Source organism: Panthera leo, chromosome C1 (assembly GCF_018350215.1).
Source record: "Panthera leo isolate Ple1 chromosome C1, P.leo_Ple1_pat1.1, whole genome shotgun sequence".
NCBI lineage: Eukaryota > Metazoa > Chordata > Mammalia > Carnivora > Felidae > Panthera > Panthera leo.
This window is the reverse complement of record NC_056686.1, coordinates 165,688,618-165,711,530: the sequence shown is the minus strand read 5'-3', so window position 1 is coordinate 165,711,530 and position 22,913 is coordinate 165,688,618. Positions and strand designations below refer to the sequence as shown.

The 22,913-nt window shown below is 36.1% G+C and overlaps 1 protein-coding gene across 1 annotated transcript in view; it reads left to right on the top strand.

Moving 5' to 3' along the window:
• TTN (titin) overlaps positions 1-22,913 on the top strand; it is a 277,455-nt gene that overhangs the window by 155,441 nt on the left and 99,101 nt on the right. The window contains 25 exon segments of the mRNA XM_042949268.1: positions 710-778; positions 3,050-3,130; positions 4,054-4,125; positions 4,743-4,832; positions 5,275-5,337; positions 6,138-6,227; positions 8,325-8,375; positions 9,105-9,506; positions 9,683-9,961; positions 10,208-10,483; positions 10,670-10,809; positions 11,328-11,454; positions 11,549-11,812; positions 12,951-13,217; positions 13,356-13,619; positions 13,708-13,847; positions 14,012-14,138; positions 14,261-14,527; positions 14,642-14,908; positions 15,739-16,005; positions 16,097-16,236; positions 16,647-16,773; positions 17,565-17,707; positions 21,798-21,921; positions 22,448-22,714. Coding sequence (XP_042805202.1) covers positions 710-778; positions 3,050-3,130; positions 4,054-4,125; positions 4,743-4,832; positions 5,275-5,337; positions 6,138-6,227; positions 8,325-8,375; positions 9,105-9,506; positions 9,683-9,961; positions 10,208-10,483; positions 10,670-10,809; positions 11,328-11,454; positions 11,549-11,812; positions 12,951-13,217; positions 13,356-13,619; positions 13,708-13,847; positions 14,012-14,138; positions 14,261-14,527; positions 14,642-14,908; positions 15,739-16,005; positions 16,097-16,236; positions 16,647-16,773; positions 17,565-17,707; positions 21,798-21,921; positions 22,448-22,714 — 4,404 coding nt within the window.

Here is a 22,913-nt window from a genome sequence, read left to right as displayed (position 1 = left end):
AATCTCTTCTCATTGTTAAGTTTCCCTTCATTCTTTTTGCATTTAGATATTTCTTTGAACTGATGCAATATTACTTAATTTTTAAAATAACATCTTGAAACACTGAAATAAACTGGCAAAAGCATATTATTCTTTTAATTGTAATATAGTGTTGTCTTATTTGTAGTGTCATGAGATTTCTCAACCTAAAATAATCTACATATAATCTTAGATAAGCACTTTTCCCATACTCACCTACACGTGTACAAAGCCAGGATATTCCAGAGTAATACTGCTTATAATGATTCTTGTCCCTCTTCACTCCTCTTGACCAGTAGGGGTAACTTCTGGTATTTTAAGTCAGACATAGAAAATGGGCTCCTTTTAAGACTACCCATCTGTTGATTCATAGTCCATGAAGACGCACACTTAATACACTTCCCTTAATATAAATTTATACTCAAAGGAATATTTCTTCCTCCTGCAAAGAACAAAAATTATCTTCTTTCTCCACCAGACTTATACCTACAACCCAAGGTCAGAGTAAAGAGGCAATGTTTTCATGGTTTAAGCGCGTCTTGTGTGTTCTTTGGTGGCTGCTGTTGGCTGTTATTAATGCTATTTCGTTGTAAGAAAAGCTTGGTTTTGACTCTTAGTGCACATATTTAAAAATTTGCTTCAGATTATTCTAAATATACAAATAATAAAATTAAGATCATATTCTTTAAAGCTGTTCCAAAGAAGAAAGTTCCTGAAAAACCTGAAGTTCCAGAAAAAGTGGAGCTTAAACCTCTGAAAGGTATTTCACAGTCTGGGAAATGCATTTATATGCATTATCCCTTCATCTGACTTTTGGCTCTTCCTGTCTTCTAGAATGTTCTTTCTTTCTTTCTTTCTTTCTTTCTTTCTTTCTTTCTTTCTTTCTTTCTTTCTTTTTCTTCTTTCTTTTAAGTAATCAGAGTAATCTCATTTATTTCTTGTATTTTTGTAGCTTTTATGGTCCTGGCTCATGAGTGTTGCTTCCTCTGTCTCCCATCAAATTCATACATTTGTGGATAGATATTGTTTATCTTTGTCTCATCTACATATGTCTTCTTGCATTTTCCTAAACTTAAAAATATCACATTTTACTGACTAGCTGAAATTAGTATCAGGACCCATATTAGGTTAAAATGCAGGGAGTTAATATTAGAAAACTTTAGAATTTCGCCTGAACAACAGTATTTTAGCCAGTGTTATAAGCACTAAAAATAAGTCACGCTCTCCTTCTGTATTACTGAGATGACTCATAGAGATTTCCTCAGGCCTTTCCTGTCACTCTCTTGTCACTGACTCCAAGACATTCTTTCAGGTGTACAGATCTCACATTTTAGGGAACATTCTTCATTGCTGCAGGTCATTTTTCAAAATTTATTTCTCTTGACACAGTATTTTCCCTATCTAAACTTAGACCCTAAAGGAAAATAAATGGATCATAAATTTTAGAAAATTTTCTGTTACAAATAAAATTATTAACTTTTCTAGTAAGTATAATGGGTAACAGTGTTCTATTTAAGTAATCAACATATCCAGACCCAGAAACTGAATCTGTTGTTGATTCACTCTGTAATGTTAGAGAAGTCACCCCTCTAAATACACATTTCCTGATTTATAAAATGGGGATTACAAAATAATGTGATAATGGCTGTTAACTAGTGACAAGGAAAAGCCACTCAAACATTCAAATGACATGTAATTACATATAATAGCTTTAAAGATAATAGCTGCAATGGTGTGTTCTGTACCTGAAATGAAATAATATGGAAAAACAAATGCAAAGATGTATTTCCACTATGTCCATCATGTGAGTAAAGGATATATGCCATCCTTATGTTCATTAGATGTGTGGTTGTCTCTCCAGGTTTGATCAATAAAAATGGTTTTACATTGAGAATATTAGTAATCCTAAAATACTATTGAAAGTCACCACAATTTATCATGGTTAAAAAAGTTTAATGTTTAGGTGTGAAATTTTACTTAACATACTTGACAGAAAAAAATCATTTAAAATGAAATGCTTACATATTTACCTTTTGTATATTTAAATTTTGTAGTTATGCAAAGTTATCTTCACATTAAAAAAATAAAACTATTTAGTGAATTGCAAATATCTTGTTTAAAGCACCAAACAGGAAATTTTATAGAAATATCTAAAATTCAGATTTCACATGACTAAATAAATATGGTGTTAAGTGATACAAAATAATGTATTAAATTGATTTTCATTGACATGAGTAGAGACATAAGGTGGTTCAATAAGCACCCAGTGTTTCTCTTTTTTCCACTCAAATCTTTGAGGGGGCTAGAGGAGGAGGAGGAGAAACATTATACATGCTGTACATATCTTCAACTGTGCCCAACAGTCACTGAAGATGCAAAATAGAATGAACTTAGACTTGGGTCCCTTTTTAGTCTAAAGACCATTTTTTTATTCATTAAAAAGAACTCCAACACCAGCTCTCAAATTCTATAGTTTTATAATTTTAGGTATAATTTCAAAAAGGAGATCTTGAGAAATGATATTTCTCTTCTGTTAAGAAAATGAGAATGGCCCTTTCCCAACATCAAGGTCATCAGCCAGATCCCGTGGCTTTCTTCTCTTACCAGTGGAGAAGATTGAATATTGACACTAACACTTACCAGTATCATTTTAATGTAATTAATGGTTCGTGAGACACCAATATAGATTTGAACAATCTATAATTGTAGATTGGGGCAAAGATGCTGTCAGGAACCCTATATGTGATCAAAGACTCATAAAGTCAATATACAATAACGTCTTCTACCCTCACTTAAGATGAATATATTTGCTTGTAATAAATGCAGTGGAATTTGTCACAAGGCTATGTAGATGTTTGCAGAGGAAATAACTTGAGGTGTATTATTTGCTTTTAAATTCTGTGATATTTATAGGCAGCAAACGTTATTACTTATGCACTGCAGTTAACTAGTTTTGAAAGAGACCTTTTTCTTGTTGAAATTTACTTTTTATATGAATTCACTTCAAAATTTGAAATCATATTCTTTTAAGTGCCTGGAGTTGAAAAGAAAGTTCGCAAATTACTTCCTGAACCTAAGCCTCAACCAAAGGAAGAAGTTGTTCTCAAAAGCGGTATAGTATTTTTCAACTGTTTTTTTTAGCTTTACGTTGACCAGAAACAGACTTGAAAGCTTACAAAATGTTTCTGTCTCTTGGTCAGATTACCTATTCAGATACCTATTTATCACAATTCATTTATAGTTGCATTGAAAATTAGGAAGGTTATCATTTCCATGTCTTTTTTAAAAGAAGACAGAAATTTTGTAAGCACTCACAGTGTTTTGAAATTTATATGAATAGACATAACCAAACTGATAATGCTCTAAGCTAATAATAATGACCACAGCTGTCATGTTTGTAATCACATGATGTAGTAAAATACACTAAGCCTATTAAGTACCCCAAATTACAGAGGAACTATGTAAGCCTAAATTCAGTATTCAGCTTTGAAGTGTAACACAGGACCATCACAACTAATAAGTAACATTTTTAAAAAACTGAACATTTCTTTCTACTAATAAACTATTAAAGAATTGAAAGTAGGATTTTCAGATGAAGAAGTTGTAACATTTTCTTCATGCAGAATTACAGATATCTAGGCCACAGTTCTTTGGCTATCTCCACTTAAGTAAACTTTATACTTATTTAAACACTCCTCATTATATTAGAATGTTGAATTATGATTCGAATTTGTTGCTATTTAAACTTACTCATGTTGTGATTTGGTCATTTTTGCAATGGAGTTGTCTCCAAACAACAGATTGGCTATGTACATGGATATAAAGTGACTCTGAGTGTTATTCTAATTAAGATAGCAACCTTTGATTTTTTTTTTCTTAAAAACAAGCACTTCTAGCATAAATGCTAATTGCCCAGTGCACCAGGTGGCATGCTTTTCATTTTCCTTGCTTTGTGCACTATTTGCATTTGTCTAGCTCAACATCTTCATTAGTTTGTTTGTCTTGGTTTACATATAAACCTTTTTGTCTTTTAAGTTCTAAGAAAGAGGCCTGAAGAAGAAGAACCTAAAGTAGAACCTAAAAAACTAGAAAAAGTTAAAAAACCAGGTAGGAATCTCAGTAACAATTCTCTTTTAACAAAATGGACATTTAACAAAAGGTTTATCTTGTAAACATTATCGGAGTTAAATATAAACACAGCTTCATATATCATCTGTGAAATAGTCTGTGCTTTCCATTGTCTGCTTTCTGTTTAAATATCTTTATAGTTATTTCAAATCCATTCATGTATGTCCCTGTACTTCATTGTTGTTAGTACTTTGCCACTGGTCCTTCTGGTAGAAATGATTGTGAAATAATCAAAATGGCTACAAAATAACTTAATGGGAGCATGTCAGCAAATGTGGCACAGAATTTGGGGGCTTTTAAGTGGGTTGATTTTTATCATTAGTCTATTTTCAAAGGATGTATTTATTGGGAACTGTTATGGAAGTGATTTAGACAGGGGAAGCTGACGGAGTTAGGACCCAAGTGGATGGAATAAGAGAAAGGCAAATAAATTGAGGCAGAGTCAAGAAGAGAAAATAGAAATTAGTTGATACAGTATAAGGTTTTGTTAAAAGCCATTAATGGAGCTTTTGAAAGATAGTTTGATCTGATTATTTCAGGTCAATTGATTTCTAACTATTCAAATAACACTAGAAAATAATCTTACTATCTTAAAGTACCAGAGCCACCTCCAAAAGCTGTTGAAGAGGCTGAAGTACCTCCAGCTGTTACGAAAAGGGAAAGGAAAGTTCCTGAACCAGTAAAAGGTACAAACTTATTGGCACTTTCTTAGTCTCTAAAAATGCAAATATGCATCATTTAAAATACCATTACACTGGCATTAAGATTGGAACACATGACCTTAATCTGCTCATCACATATGGCTTTAATTTTCTATACCATTTCACTTTTATGTGAACTTGGCTAATGACCACCCATTTATCAAATAAATAAGTTTTAAGCGCTAGGAAAGAAATGGGTAATTTGATGAATGACAACATTAGAACCAATCAGATGCTCTACTATTATTTTCCAAATATTTTGTTTCAAATGCAAAATAAACTTAGATCAAATACTTGATTTAATGACTGTATGTGTATAAATTCTAGTATATCCCAAGATCTATTAAGTCTGTCCAATTTTGGTTTGAATTTGTGAAAAACTTCCAAAATACTGCGATAACCTGCTTACTATTGTGAATTATTTTAGTGCCTGAAATTAAGCCAGCAATACCTCTCCCTGGACCTGAACCAAAACCAAAGCCTGAACCAGGTAAGCAAACTTATCCTCAGTGCCAACAGCATATTCCTTCAGGCTTCGTTACAAATAACATGTCAAATAACAAAATTCAACCAAGCAGATGTGAAGATCTAATTGGCTACATGATTAATGAATGGGGCAACACCCGGTCTAGCAAATAGAGGCACCTGAGTTGTACAAAATGGGAGGTTTTTATATGCAGAGGGTGGAGGCAAACAGTTATGAGCTCAAAAAAGGATTGTTCCCAAGGAGATTGTCTGCCAGGGGGGAAAAAGCAGGGGGTTTTTATCATGCATATTATGTCTTTCTTTCTTTGGGGGTTAGAGAGGACCCAGGTGACCCACTCTTTGGTGCTGATGGGAGGAAAAATCTCCTGACTTACCAGTGAAGGCCACATTTCTGGAGGGAGGTTGAAACTGCAATTAGACCGAGTATAAAGTCCCATTTTGAGAACTTGATCAAATGACACCATTTTGGACCTGCGATTTTCTTTTCTTTTCTTTTCTTTTTTTTTTTAAGCAAATATGTAGTTAATTTAAAAAGGGAGTAAATGTCCACATGCATCAAAAGATTTCCAATGTCCCAATATATCTTTAGACATTATTTATTTTATTCAATATACTTAAGTATATTGGAATATATTGAATATATTATACTATACAAAGATTATGTTATAGTTAGAACATATTATTCTCTGAAAAACTAGTGATTTAAAATTTTTAAAATTATATCAGAAAAGGCAAATAGGCCACTAAATGAGATTTTAGGAAGAGACAAATGGATACATTAATGCAATGGACATCTCTCTACAGAAGTGAAAATAATCAAACCGCCTCCTGTGGAGCCCGCACCAACTCCCATTGCTGCCCCAGTGACCGTACCAGTAGTTGGAAAGAAAGCAGGTATTTGTTCTATAGTTTTCTTTTTGCTTGTTTGTTTTAATGGCTTAATAAAAGTATTCATACTTCATTAAAATTCAAGCCCTCTTGTTGAAATGTAGGTATCATCAAGGTGGGGGAGCAGGGGTGTGTATAAATTCTTGATTAAATTTTTATCATCTTATGTCCTTTACCAAACTAATCTGTCACCCATGGGTACATACTGTGTTTTGATTGAAATATACATTCCTTCAAAGCATCATTGCTTTATATGCTTTTGAAATTAAGAAATGAATATGTTCAAGGCTGATGAAAACAAAGGAGACAGACAGACTCTCTAAGGACATACATCTAGGCAGCCTGTGGATATTCAAATTTCCCCCATGTGACCTGTAGGAAACATTTCTCCTTCTTTAAAAAAGACTGCATATTAAGATAATGAGAAAGTTCAGGAAAAAAAGACTGCATATTAAGAAATGAGAAAGTTCAGGAAAGTTCAGGAAAAGTTCAGTGTTATGATGATTGCATAACACTGTGAATATACTTAATGCAACTGAATTGTATACCTGTTACAGTGGTTAAAATGGTAAATTTTATGTTGGTGTATTTTACCACAACAAAAAAAGGAGAGACCAAAAAAAGACAACGTAGTTCAGCCTTTAAATCTATATAAGACTTTAGGTCAATAGTAATTTTCTTAGATGTACTAACTCTGTGGCATTAACTATCTCAGGTACAAACTTAAGTTACTTATAAATTGTACATAAGCTATTAGTAGTTTGTCACTTGATGATAATCTCAAAACCAAAAATGATTTGATATGTATTGATCATTGATAAATATGTATCCTAACTATTTGATCCTTGGCTAGTTATTTAACCTGTTTAAATTCTAAATTTCCTAGTCTGTAAAATCAGATTCATAATTATATCTGCCTCATAGGATCATTGTAAGGATTAAATATATATAAAACAGTACAGTGCCACCTGGCATATAGTAAAGCACAATAAATTTTTCATTATGTTTAATGACAGACAATATACTGTATTCTTTGGGTTGTAGTTTAACTTTAATATTTATTTATATTAATATATTTGTCACTGATATTTATGATTTAGGCATTATTCTGTTAAATTTTTATAATTGCAATGTGATACCTTTCATTAGCTCAGGAAAGGATCCTAACTGCCAGTGAGCTAATTAAATGTGCATAAAAATGAAGCTTTTCTCACACTCCCAGCAGCTGAAACTAGAGAGTTGGTTCTATAGTTTATATTTTGCCACATTAATAATTTCATTAAACTCTAAATAGAGGAACTGTCTTACTTCTGCCTTAGTTCATTGTCTGATTAAGGGAACTCTTCAAAGGAATCCGTATGTGTGTAACACGTAGACCCTCCTCTTTCCTCAGTCTTTACTGGATTTGTCTGCCCAGTTAAAAAAACAAAAACAAAAAATAGACTTGGGGTGCCTGGGTGACTTGGTTAAGCAGCTGACTTCAGCTCAGGTCATGATCTCACAGTCTGTGAGTTTAAGCCCCCCGTGGGGCTCTGTGCTCACAGCTCAGTATCTGGAGCCTGCTTCCGATTCTGTGTCTCTCTCTCTCTCTCTGCCCCTCCCATGCTTGCTCTCTGTCTCTCTCGAAAATAATAAACATTAAAAAAAAAAAATAGGCTTTTGGTAATTTCTGGGCCATTTCCCTTTTGCCTACATTGATTCCTTGTTGACAAAAACTTCTTTCCTCGATTCACTTACCCAACACATACAAAATCATATCAAATACTTTGCATAGCTACGCAAGAGTAAAACTTCCTCATAAGGCAAGAGTAAGCCTTCTCCCAGAAATGGGAGAAGAATAAAATCACTTGCTGAAAGCGATTTTTAAATCCTAAATATGTTGGTAATTTGGCTTGGTCACATCATTGACCAGAATGATACTGATCAAAATATGCCTTCTTGGAAGTAGCAAAGTATTGTCCATCGAAGTCATATAAATAAAGTCAATTTCTCTTCATGCATTAATATTTATAATAAAGAATATGATTGACCCTGCATGGTTTACTATGACACATAAAATAGATCTAAAAATTGTTTAAATGCTGAATTTTCTTTGTATCTCAGAAGCCAAAGCACCTAAAGAGGAAGCTGCCAAGCCGAAAGGTCCCATCAAAGGTAAGAGTCATTTCCCTGCACCTCAATTGTAACCTTTCACTCTGGGAAACTTTACATTCAAGAGGGAAAAAAAGTGCTGCTATAAACATTGGGGTCTGGGGGCGGGTGGGGGAGAGGGAAAATGGGTGATGGGCATTGAGGAGGGCACTTGTTGGGATGAGCACTGGGTGTTGTATGTAAGCCAATTTGGCAATAAATTCTATTTTAAAAAAATAAAATGCCAAAAGAAAAAAAAACTACAGAAAAAAAAGAGGAAAAAAGTTTTAAAATTTATAACAATTTTCATTATTCCCAATTGATTCTGCTAAAACGAATATGTCTTCTGATAGTTCAAGTACTATAACTCTAATATTATTCAAGTGGGTATTATATATAACCAATTATATTTTAGCATAATGAACCCCATACGTTCTTAGGTTCATTCTTCATATGTTTGATATTTATACATGACAGATAAAATAATTAGACATTAATTGGGACATTTTATATTTGGTTTAAAACTTGAGAAAACGAAGAGCATTTATTATTCATGGCTTCCTTATACCATCTCATTTTCCTATCTGAAAGAAGGCAGTATAAATTCAATTGACCTTTCAATTGCTTAGTCTTTAGTTTTCTGTTCTTGTCTTCAAGTTGCTCTACCAGTGGTATTACCCAGCAGACAGCTAGGTATGCCCTTCTGACCCTAATGAAAATGCCAAATCAACTTTTAACTTTATTTTGAATCAGGTGTAGCCAAAAAGACTCCTTCACCAATAGAAGTTGAAAGGAAAAAGTTAAGACCAGGAAGTGGTGGGGAGAAACCTCCCGATGAAGCCCCATTCACGTACCAGCTAAAGGCTGTGCCATTGAAGTTCGTGAAAGAAATCAAAGACATCGTCTTGACTGAAGCAGAGTCAGTTGGGTCTTCTGCAATCTTTGAGTGTTTAGTCTCCCCCTCCACTGCAATTACAAGCTGGATGAAAGATGGTAGCAATATCCGTGAGAGCCCAAAGCACAGATTCATCGCAGATGGTAAAGACAGAAAGTTGCATATTATGGATGTCCAGCTTTCTGATGCCGGCGAATACACCTGTGTGTTACGTTTGGGAAATAAGGAGAAGACCTCCACGGCTAAGCTTGTTGTAGAAGGTAATTTCCAGTCTTCTAAATATGGTCCCTATTACATTTTAATACAACAAACCTCAGTAGCCATTTTTATTGTAACTTTGGACAACACCAAAAAGAGTCGTTTGTTTAATATCATTGAAAATATTGTATGTAATTGGAAAGTCTTTGCAGATTTTTAATACTGAAATTCCCCACAGAACTTCCCGTGCGTTTTGTAAAGACACTTGAAGAGGAGGTCACGGTGGTAAAAGGACAGCCACTGTACTTGAGCTGTGAGTTAAACAAAGAGCGTGATGTGGTCTGGAGGAAGGATGGGAAGATTGTCGTGGAGAAACCTGGCAAAATTGTGCCCGGCATCATTGGCTTGATGAGAGCCCTGACCATCAATGATGCAGATGACCATGATGCTGGAACATACACAGTTACTGTGGAAAATGCCAACAACCTGGAATGTTCATCCTGTGTCAAAGTAGTAGGTTAGTACCTTGCCAGGAAATTTTGTTCTGCTTATCATACTTATTAGTACTGCTCATTATGTTAACAAAATGGAAGAGAGAACTTTATTTCCAAACCTTGTACCTTACCTAAGAGGGGGAATAGCAACACATCATAACAAATTAATTATTTCCGGTTTTGAGAATGTTTTTTTTTTCTATTTCTAAAATTTACTAAGCAAGGTATTTATATTATATGAGTGTTTTTCTGACCTCATTTTCATGCAGAAGTCATTAGAGACTGGCTGGTGAAACCTATCCGAGATCAGCATGTGAAACCCAAGGGGACAGCCGTTTTTGCCTGTGTAATAGCAAAGGATACTCCAAACATTAAGTGGTTCAAGGGATATGATGAAATCCCCTTGGAACCAAATGATAAGACTGAGATAGTAAAAGAAGGAAATAAGCTATTCCTCAAAGTCAAGAATGCTACACCAGAAGATATTGATGAATATGCAGTGGAAATTGAAGGGAAGAGATACCCTGCAAAGCTGACACTTGGAGGTATAACACTCTTTACTTTTATTCTAAAAGATAAGTTTTGTGTGTAAATAAGGCAAAACAACACATCAATAAATAAATAAATAAATAAATAAATAAATAAATAAATAAAAAGGGGAAAGAAGAAAGAAACCAAAGCATTGTCAGATTGTTGAAAGCATTATGATTTTTCATCCCTGACCAATACAGAGCGTGAAGTTGAATTGCTTAAACCAATAGAGGATGTTACCATTTACGAGAAAGAAAGTGCAAGCTTTGATGCAGAAATCTCAGAGGCAGACATTCCTGGACAATGGAAACTGAAGGGAGAACTTCTGCGGCCCTCACCTGTGAGTCATTTCTGGTTTTAAATTGTCAGTCACATAAAATGTCCACATTGTATATTCAGATTTAACATTCAGATTTGGTTCAATAACGATGGAGTTATTTCAGGGTTCTAAAGTCTCAAAGGTAGGGGGGGAGAACTTTGATGCACTATTTGTGGACAGCTCAGGCAATTTTTTAATATTTTATGTCAAGATTTTTTCCTTATTTTTTAAGTTTACTTATTTATTTTGAGAGAAGACACGAAGGGGGGAGGGGCAGAGGGCGAGGGAAAGAGAGAGAATCACACACAGGCTCCACACTGTCAGTGCAGAGACCGATGTCGGGCTCAAACTCACAAACCGTGAGATCTTGACCTGAGCTGCAATCAAGAGGTGGCTGCTTAACTGACTGAACTACCCAGGCGCCCCTTACTTACTTTTATTAGTAATTTTTATGATATCTTTAGACATCTGTATCTGAAACATTTCTCCTTGAGGGAAATTATCTCATCCAAATGCTAACTAAGACCATTGTTTTTCAGACCTGTGAAATCAAAGCAGAAGGTGGAAAACGGTTCCTAACTTTGCACAAAGTCAAACTGGACCAAGCTGGGGAAGTCCTTTACCAGGCACTTAATGCGTTTACAACTGCCATTCTGACAGTAAAAGGTATGGCCTTATGGAGTGCATGAGGTGGGCTCAACTTCATTACACAGCCCTGGGCATTCTGAAAAAAACCTCATTCTTAATGTTTGATTTTCAGAAATCGAACTTGACTTTGCTGTGCCCCTGAAGGATGTCACTGTTCCAGAAAGACGACAGGCTCGATTTGAATGTGTTCTCACTCGAGAGGCGAATGTTATATGGTCTAAAGGACCTGATATAATCAAGGCATCTGACAAGTTTGATATCATTGCTGATGGAAAGAAACACATTCTTGTTATCAATGATTCTCAATTCAGTGACGAAGGGGTCTATACTGCTGAGGTGGAGGGCAAGAAGAGCTCAGCACGATTATTTGTTACAGGTAAGAGCTGATGAGATGAGATCTGGCTAGAATATCCTACATTTAAACACACAGACATATGACTTTAAAGATAGAATGCTGTGTGTGCCATTCCCAGCCTGTCAACAACCAGTGTTATGGCTGGACCACCCCTTGTGGTTCTTGTTATGATTGCAAAATGCACTCAGCAGCACCCATCAGGAAACATCAAAAGAGACAAGGTTTATTACTCACAGGACCTGGAAATTACATAGCACAATGGGCCACAGTGCCAGAAGTGTGTGTGTGTGTGTGTGTGTGTGTGTGTGTGTGTGTGTTTTGGAAGAGGGAGTGAGGGGTAGAGAGTGGACCTGGGGGTTCCACTTTTATTGAGGTTGAGGGTCTGTGGTTTTATGGGCTCACTCTTTATTGGTAAATTTAAAACATAAGAGCAGGAATTTAAAGTGAGGGAAGAAAGGAGCACCTGTGTGGCTCAATTGGTTAAGCGTCTGACTTTGGCTCAGGTCATGATCTCACAGTCTGTGGTTTCAAGCACCGCATCAGGCTCTGTGCTGACAGCCCAGAGCCTGGAGCCTGCTTCAGATTTTGTGTCTCCCTCTCTCTTTCTCTGTCCCTCTCACTTGTGCTCTCTCTCTCTCTCTCTCAAAAAATGAATAAACATTAAAAAAAATTTTTTTTAAGTGAGGGAAGAGAAAAAACATGCAGCTCAAACTGGCTGTTTGGTCAGTTATCAAAATCAACCAAGGTCCCCAAAACAGAGGAGGCTGTGGGGTGTGCTGGGAAGGGACCCAGTCTAGCTCCTTATCTAGCCCTGTGGCTGGCAAGGTGTTTTTCAGGATAGCCATCTCTGAGGTAGATGCTTGGCAATCAAAGCTTAAGTCAGGTACTTGCATCACAAAAAGAAAAGCCAACTGTCAAGGCTTATGCTGCAAACACCAAGTTCTAATAACAATAAGTTCCAAGTGGCACCACAACTTTACTGTCAAATTGCCACCAAAAAAAGCCCCTCAATTTTTTTTTAATTAAGGATGACTCCATTTGAAAGGACGAATAAATAAATGCTATGTGAAATGGTTCCTTTTGACCTTGGCAGATTAGAGTGGAATATTTCTGAAGGTAAATTGTATGTCTAAGCAAATTCTCCACGCTTCCACTGCAGGTATAAGGTTGAAATTCATATCACCTCTTGAAGACCAAACGGTGAAAGAAGGCGAAACAGCAACTTTTGTTTGTGAGCTTTCACATGAAAAGATGCATGTTGTCTGGTTCAAAAATGATGCCAAACTCCACACAAGCAGGACTGTACTCATCTCATCTGAGGGCAAGACCCACAAGCTGGAAATGAGAGAGGTGACGCTGGACGATATATCCCAGATAAAAGCTCAAGTGAAGGACCTGAGCTCCACTGCAAACCTGAAGGTCTTAGGTAAATCTGACCAATGATAACTAGATAGCTGCTTTGGGGACAGTGAGAGTGGGCGGTCCTTACATATTTTGCAACTTGTAATTCTCATAAACTCGAATTTTCACATGCTTCTGACAATCTGCTGAACCACTTTCACAGAGGCCGATCCCTACTTCACCGTGAAATTACACGACAAAACTGGAGTTGAGAAGGATGAGATTATTCTCAAGTGTGAGGTGAGCAAAGACGTACCAGTGAAATGGTTCAAAGATGGCGAAGAGATTGTAGCTTCACCGAAATACTCTATCAAGACGGATGGCCTGTGCCGCATCTTAAAAATCAAAAAGGCAGAACTTAAAGATAAAGGCGAATATATGTGTGACTGTGGCACCGACCAGACAAAAGCCAATGTTACTGTTGAGGGTGAGTCGCTCAAAAATTTTAAACTCATGCTATCTGAACATGAAGTTTATTTGTTCAGTCATCCTAACAAATTTCTGTGGGATTTCAGCTCGACTAATAAAAGTGGAAAAACCTCTGTATGGAGTGGAATTGTTTGTTGGTGAAACAGCTCGCTTTGAAATTGAACTTTCAGAACCAGATGTTCATGGCCAGTGGAAGTTGAAAGGAGAGCCTTTAACTGCTTCCCCTGTAAGTCAAGATTATCTGACCACACACGCAGGGCGTGCTTGGTGGTTTGGGGTGGAAAAAAAAGATATACTTCTGGTTTACAATGTCTTGATGATTGGTAAGGATAACCAGTTATGAAAATGATGTTCTTCTTGCTCCTTCCTTTTGCCTTTCACTCCGAACAGGACTGTGAAATCATTGAAGATGGGAAGAAGCATATTCTGGTCCTTTATAACTGCCAACTGGATATGACAGGGGAGGTGTCCTTCCAGGCTGCCAATGCTAAATCTGCAGCCAATCTGAAAGTGAAAGGTAGGCTCTGCCTGTCAGCCACCCTTTTGTTATTTTCTTTGCAAGACTTCGAGACCCTGACTTGATCAGGGGTCATGAATGGAAGCCTAATCTGGCTTATCCACATCACCCTCTTCTTGCAGAACTGCCACTCATCTTCATCACCCCTCTCAGTGATGTTAAAGTCTTTGAGAAAGATGAGGCTAAGTTTGAGTGTGAAGTATCCAGGGAGCCCAAAACATTCCGTTGGCTGAAAGGAACCCAGGAAATCACAGGTGATGACAAATTTGAGCTTATAAAGGATGGCACCAGACATTCATTGGTGATCAAGTCAGCTGCTTTTGAAGATGAAGCAAAATACATGTTTGAAGCCGAAGATAAACACACAAGTGGCAAACTGATCATTGAAGGTAAATATTCTTTTATTAAATAGACCACATTTATTTGTTTATTTATTTATTTAGCTTTTATTTTTATAGTTCCTCCTTAAGGGCTGGAATTAATGAGGTTTTTTTTCTTGATAGGAATCCGACTCAAATTCCTCACCCCACTCAAGGATGTAACAGCCAAAGAGAGGGAAACTGCCGTGTTCACTGTGCACCTGTCCCACGATAACATCCGAGTTAAGTGGTTCAAAAACGACCAGCGCCTGCATACCAGCAGATCGGTCTGGATGGACGATGAAGGGAAAACTCATTCCATCACATTCAGAGACCTCTCTATTGACGATACCTCGCAAATTAAAGTCGAAGCTATGGGGCTAAGTTCAGAAGCTAAACTCACTGTGCTTGGTAGGTGTTTTCTATTTAACTTTATTACATTAAATTCAACAGAAATTTGTGGAGTATCTATCATATAAAACAGTCTTCTGAGTGTTATATTGCATGAAAGCAGTGCTGTCCTTAAGAAACTATCACAAACATTATCAAGCCTCTTTCTAAAATATTTTTACCTAAAAATATGAGGACTTTCAAGTAATATAGATTTGGGCTCATGAAATAACCAATTGAAATCAGAAATAAAACTCCTAATTATTGAGCCCTATCATCTTTAAAATAGGAATAGAAGTACTTCCCATCTCCTTACTTCATCAAAATTATTTCAGAAGGGTATCTTCCAACTTCTAATAAGAGAGGAAACACAGCACTAACATTAAAAAAAATCATTATTTTTCTTGGCCCCTTAATATCAAGCAGATTACATATGAGGTCTAACATGTAGAAACTATTACAGGTGAACTATTGATTGATATAAGAAAAACTAATAACATGAATCCGAAAGCTTAAAGGTAAACTAGAGGTAATAGATTTGCTAAGGAATTAGAAATTTAGCCGAGCAATGAAGGAACACATAATCATATTTGAAGCTAAATTTCATAGTGTCTTTCAAACCACTATTAATAACATACTTTAAAATATAGATGGATTAGATCTTGACAGATCACATGCATTGATTCCCTTTCTAACCTTTAGACAACTTCTGAACATAAGCATGTCAAATAAGCAAAAGCTGGGTACAGTTTTAAACTATGCCCAGAACTGTGAGCTGCTTCTTAAACTTTCCAAGGGACCGCATTTCTTCAGTGGTTAATGGAATGTTTTCACTTATACTTTACTTGCAGAGGGAGATCCATACTTTACCGGAAAGCTTCAAGACTACACTGCCGTAGAGAAAGATGAAGTGGTTCTACAGTGTGAAATCAGCAAAGCAGATGCACCAGTGACATGGTTTAAGGATGGCAAAGAAATAAAACCATCTAAAAATGCTATTATCAAGGCAGATGGCAAGAAGCGCATATTAATCCTAAAGAAAGCCTTGAAATCAGATATTGGACAGTATACCTGTGACTGTGGGACAGATAAGACCTCAGGAAAGCTCAACATTGAAGGTAAGGAATTTCCATGAGTTTGACTCTTGAAGCTGATTGGGGTTATTTCTGCCCGAGGCTAATGACGCATGCTGACCCTTCACTTTTCTAGATCGGGAGATCAAAATGGTGCGACCCCTGCACAGCGTAGAGGTGATGGAGACTGAGACGGCCCGCTTTGAAACTGAAATCTCTGAAGAGGACATCCATGCCAACTGGAAACTCAAGGGAGAGGCACTACTCCAAACACCTGTAAGGCTATTTCTGAACTTGTCAACACCTAGAGGAGCTGTGTGAAATAAAAAAGGACAGGCAACAAGTCAGAATGCATGCAGGGCATTTAAAACATGCTATCAGGTTCTCTATCAGACCTAAAGAGAGAGATTAGGATCTACAGATCCACACAAATCGTGCATTCTTTTTGATCCAGCATAGTGGTATAGGTTGTAGATATTCTGTGATGCTGCTAGTTGGTTCAGAATTCTACAGATAAAAGAAAGTTCGCTTTCTTGATATTTCCTGTAAGCTTTATTTCATGAAAAAGAGCTCAAATTACATCAAGTCTTGTCACTAGTTATTTGTAACATTCCTTAAGCTCTGATAGTCTCAGAAAAAATACCAAAGCTTATTTCCTGTGAAACCTTTTTTCTCTTTTGGCACAGGATTGTGAGATCAAGGAAGAAGGCAAAGTGCACTTCCTTATTTTGCACAACTGCCGCCTGGACCAGACAGGCGGGGTGGATTTCCAAGCTGCCAATGCTAAATCTAGTGCCCACCTCCGAGTGAAACGTAAGTAATAGGTGTTTCTGCTGAAAAGGAAGGATGTACTTTTGCAGAAAATGAATGTGCATGCAATTAATTGGAATTATTTAATTAATTAGAAAACATTATTAAGGTACAGACACTGGCTTTCTTGACATCCTAACACACACATGGTTCCATTTCCAAAGTTTTGGACATTTCATTGACCTTGCTGGCCATTGGAACAAAATAAAAATAAGTGAGTCAGATTCTCTTACTGTGTAATCCTTCCATTCAAAGTCGCAATGCATGCAATAAGAATCTAACTCAGAACTCTTGAAGACCACATACCCCCGTGGCTGTTACAACTGCAGCACTACAGAAAAACTTGGCTGTGTGGGCATCTCAGACTGAAGAAGGGAGGCAGGGTGCTTGGGCTAACATTTTTGGAAGGTGCAAAGTGTTTGATGGATATGGACAGGCTATGTGATTGAGGGCTCCTCGTCCTCTCCCAATCACAGTCTTAGTTATTTTGGAAGTCACATACCACATGTAGCAAGAGGAACTTGATGCCTGGCAGAGAGACAGATGCAGCGCAGATTTCTTGCTGACCTTGGATATCAGAACGAAAGGGCCCCTACAAATACCCACTGTCCGGCCACCAGCTCTCCCCTTCTCAGCACTGAGGGGCCACGTTCACATGCGAGTTAAAATAGTGGCCAGTCCCCTGGCTCTTTCCTTCTTGAAGAAAGCAACCATGGAGATGAATAACTAAGTGTATTTATGCTTTTGGAATTACAAAATGAGTGATCCTGAGCTGTTTCCTTCTTCTCGCCAAGCACGAGTAATTGGTCTTCTGAGACCTCTGAAGGATGTCACAGTGACTGCAGGGGAAACAGCCACCTTTGACTGTGAGCTCTCTTATGAGGATATCCCAGTGGAATGGTATCTCAAAGGGAAGAAACTCGAGCCCAGCGATCAGGTAAAAGGCGGGCGCCTTGCCATGTCCTGCTCTTCTCTTTCTCTCATGTTCTCCAACTTCACTCGGATGTTCCTTGTTCTTTGCTCTTATGTCCCTTCCTCTTCCTTTCCCTTTCTCTTACCTACTCTAGCCTGATTTCTGCTTAAATTGAAAAGCAGATTCTTCACATCATTGTTGGATTTAATCTGTTGGTATTTTTATTGAAATGGAAATAAAAGTTTTAAATACAATAAGGTTTTAGTTTTTTGAGGAGAAGGCAAATGCTCATTAGCTATTAGTACTAGTTTGTTTGATTAACTGGAAGACAAGAGGGATCAAAAAGGCCTTTTGATTGGACGCCTTGCAACAACAGCCCACATTAAGTTTTGTGACTAATTCTCTCCGTGTTCTCTAGTGCTCTGCATATAAGGGGATTAAGAGGAGAAGATGGAAATTCCATTTCAGGCAGTTGATCAAGTGGTTGAGATAACTTCTGAGTAGACTTGCTCTTCAAGCATTTCTCCAAAGCTATTTTTAACCCTCAAGTGTTCTGAGCTGTGCAAATTCTGGAATGCCAAGTGGACTATTTACAGTGCAGCTGACAGTTGTGACAAGAAAGAGGGCTCAGAGGTTATCCACATATGTGAGCAAATACACATTAAGTTTTAGGAAATAACCAACTCTCAGTGTTAGCACTTCTATGTCCCAAATTTTCACTGTAAGTAAAAACTGAGGTGACTGTTCAGATAGACCTAAACTACCATTTACCTAAATTGAGCTATATATTCTGCCCCCCAAAACAGTGTGTTTATGTTATCCTGATAATTCTTCATTAATTTTGAGTTCTTAGAATAAAACTTTTAGAAAATGTCCAAAATGGGTTAGAAATAAAGCACAGGGAAGTACATTGTTCTATGACATTTTTTTTCAATATTTAAAAAATAATATCGAATGTGACAGCAAAGCTTCAATGCAAATCAAACTTCAAAGGTGTGAAGGCAAATAATTCAAAAAGGATTCAGTTTAACAGAGTCACAAGGTTGACTGAAGTAATAAGAAGGCAAATGCATTTGAATAACAGTAAATAGTAAAATAGTAAAAATAGTAAATAAATAGTAAAACAAACAAAAAATCATGTATTCTATCAAAGTCATTAAAGGAGAATTCTGTTAACAGTCACTGGGGAGACAAAGTCTGCTTGTTACACAGACAGTAATGATTAGTCGGTCTCCTTTTTTTGCTAAGGACAGAAAAAACAGCTGTACGTTCAAATGACCGTATGAGAATTAAGGTATATATGAGGAAACTTTCCCTACAGTGAGGTCTTCTAAATACTGAACTGGGTGAAGGAGTCATGTCCACCTTCAAGTTTGCTCTTTTTTTTTTGAAATGTACATTTGTCCTAATACGTGTAGTCTCATTGCTTTCATGTCCAAATGCAGAGAATTGGTTGCCTTTTCAAGATCCTTTCTATATCTGTAAACTCATGATTTGAATATAGGAACACTGCTTAAGGACAAATGATATTATACTTTTGCTACTAAGTATTTTTTGGTCAAATTAAGAGCTTTGTTTTATTAACAGATCAGTTCGCATTAGTTCTAATGTAAAAGCTCTACTATTTTATTTTGAAATGTAGATTCCTAAAAAATGTATCCACATTTCTTTTATTAAAAAAAGATTTTATATAGTATATATATATATACACATACATACATGTATATAGTCACTAAACTTTTTTCTGGGAATAAAAGAGATCACCTTACTATAATTCTCTAGGGCTTCTTTGTGTCTCTCTTGGCATAGGAATTTTAATCCTTTATTTTAGCCACCCAAAATACTTCAGCTGTTTATGAACTTGCTCTTAAATTACTTACATGTCTCTTTATAAAAAAAAACTTTTTTTAATGTTTATTTATTTTTTGAGAGAGAGAGACAGAGTGTGAACAGGGGAGGGGCAGAGAGAGAGAGGGAGACGCAGAATCCGAAGCAGGCTCCAGGCTCTGAGCTGTCAGCGCAGAGCCTGATGCGGGAATTGAACTCACAAGCTGTGAGTCAGACGCTTAACTGAGCCACCCAGGCGCCCCTTATATGTCTCTTTTTTAAAAGAACTTAAATATAAACTGTGAAGTCATAAAGTCATTTTATTACATTTTGCAGATTTTGTTTCAATTTAATTCAGGCCTTTCATTTTCAGTTTGCAAAATGTTTAGCCTCCAAAACTACACAAACCAAATACAGGTGATTGAAATAGAAAATCAAAAAAAAAAAAAAAAAAAAAATTTAGGGGTGCCTGGGTGGCTTAGTTGGTTAAGTGTCCATCTCTTGATATTGGATCAGATCATGATCTCCTGGTCATGAGACTGAGCCCTGTGTTGGGCTCTGCGCTGAGTGTAGAGCCTGCTTGGTATTCTCTCTCCCTCTGCCCCTCCCCTGCTCACTTGCTCACTCTCTCTCTCAAAATAAATCACTTAAAAAAAAAAGAAAGAAAGAAAACATTTTATAGAAAAAACAGTTGTGTTTCCTGCCCCACCTTGGCCATTAGTGCAGGAAGGCACTACTAGTCCTAACTGGGCCTTTGATAATTATGTATTTAAACTTTAACAGCATGGTCAGAGTCATAATGCCTATTACAGCAATATGCACCTACTAAAGGTTAACAATATTGTAAAAGGATAATCTCTAATATTATCCATGGAAACAGAAACCGCCACAAAATCATCAGCTTAGTTTTTCCTTTTTTAACATAATCAAAGTACACTGTATATGAGTTACGTATTGAGAACTACTGTGTTCTGAGACAAGTTCTTGGTAACAGAGTATTCTAAAGTATCCTCAGAGGAATTTAAATGATAAAATAATGTGTAAACAGAGAAGCTATATCTGTGGATGGGTTGGGATCTGAAATACTTTAAAAGAATAGCCTAACACACAGTACAAAATTTATATTCAAATTTATATTGAAACATCATTACAAAAACAATTTTTTCCCATTCAAGCACCATGTTGAATAAGTAGCTATGTTATTAAGACATATCTGAATTACCTTCTCCTATCTGTTTGTTTTCCCTTATTATGTCTTTGACCTGTTCTCAATTATTAAGGTAGTTTTATTAATAGCCATGCCCAGCTCTTAATTAAGAAAAATCTTCATATGAAACTTTATTCCTGACTCTTTCATTCACACCAGCATAATAAATAGTTTCACTGGTAAAAAAATGTTTACATTATTCGTAACTCTAAATGAACTCTTAAGTGGTGCAGAATGAATCCCAATGACAGGGCACAGCATCTCACAGACTTTCATAGAAGAAACTCTGATTGTCGTATTGTGATTACTGTCAGGATGGCCCTGTCTGTAGCCTGATTTCCAATTGTATAAGCCACATTTATGGGACCTAATGGCAGTCCATATCAAGGTGGTGTATTCTTTTTGGACAATTCATTTTCCTACAGACTTCTTCCTCAAACCATCAAAGGTTGCATTTACAACAAGAATTTAGCATCCAAATATTAACAGCAATGGCAGTATTTGTCTTGATAGTCTAAGATCACAGGATTGTGAATTAATTTTTTCCTTTCCTTTAATTATTTAGCTTCTCTAAGTTCATATATATATATATATATACATATACATATATACATACATATATATACATATATACATATACACATATACATATATATACATATGTGTGTGTGTATATGTATATATATATATATATATATATATATATATATATATATATAAAGGCTCAGTGGCAGAATGGATGAAAATATTTATCTATATAAATATATACACATAAGTATAAACAGAAAATTTCCTAGGCATTTCAACATAAAAGGCCACCTAGTAATTATGTAAGGCAACTATGAAAGCCTAAAACTTCCTTAAAAGATTCCAAACTACTGGTTAAAATCATTTTCAAAGGCATATGTGCTGTATATATGATTATAAAACAACTTGGAAAGCACTATTCTAAACTGTTGACTAAGTGAATTAAATATATATATATATATATATATATATATATAGAGAGAGAGAGAGAGAGAGAGAGAATTGCTATTTCATATAGTCTTAAACTGCACTTTTTTCAAAAAAAAAAAATAGGTGGTCCCACGTTCAGAAGGAAGAGTTCATACACTTACTCTGAGGGATGTAAAGTTAGAAGATGCTGGAGAAGTCCAACTGAGAGCAAAAGATTTCAAAACTCATGCCAACCTCTTTGTGAAAGGTAATTACAAGGTTTATTTTCAAAAACGTGGTATAATGTGGAGGTTCATAAATAATGTCAACTCTCAATTTTCTTTTTATGATTAGTTCCATAGATCATTAAAATCCACCAAAGATCCAAATTTTATTTTTTGGCCTAACAAATTAGGTCACAGACTGTAAAAGAAAAAAAAAAAGTCAAAATGGACTAGAATGTGTTTTACTTCCTCCCAACTGTTTATGTTGCATTCAATAAATGGCTAGAGGAAGAATTATTATCAAACTAGGTATCTATCACTTCATTAATCAAGATTTGGCCATTATTTCCTTGATGTTTCATACTTTTTAAAACAACACCTTTCCTCTGTATGTACAAATAATGGTGAAACATCATTATTAGAGGAAACCATCCAAGTGGAATCAAAACTTGCAAATGAAATTGAAAAACAGGAAAAGCTCTGGCGATATCAGAAGAAAGTTGAGGAGGTGCTCAAACTCTTGGAGAAGGAAAGGAGAAATACCTTGGCTAATTAGTGTGATTCTTTCAGAACCCCCCGTTGAGTTCACTAAGCCTCTTGAGGACCAGACGGTCGAAGAAGAAGCCACCGCAGTATTGGAATGTGAAGTATCCAGAGAAAATGCTAAGGTGAAATGGTTCAAAAATGGGACAGAAATCCTCAAAAGCAAGAAGTATGAAATTGTTGCTGATGGCAGGGTCAGAAAACTTATTATACATGGCTGTACCCCAGAAGATATTAAAACATACACTTGTGATGCTAAGGATTTTAAGACTTCCTGTAACCTGAATGTCGTGCGTAAGTATTCTTCTGACATGGGACTTTTCATTTGCAACTCTTTGATAACAACAAAAAAACCAGCACTTTTTGCATGCCCTTCTTGGCCTAACTGCATTTCTTGGCAACTTATGGTATCGATACTGACCTAACATGATCTTTATGTGTTTAAAAAAAAAAAAAAGGAAAGAAAAGTTCTATTACATCTAGTCTGATAAGG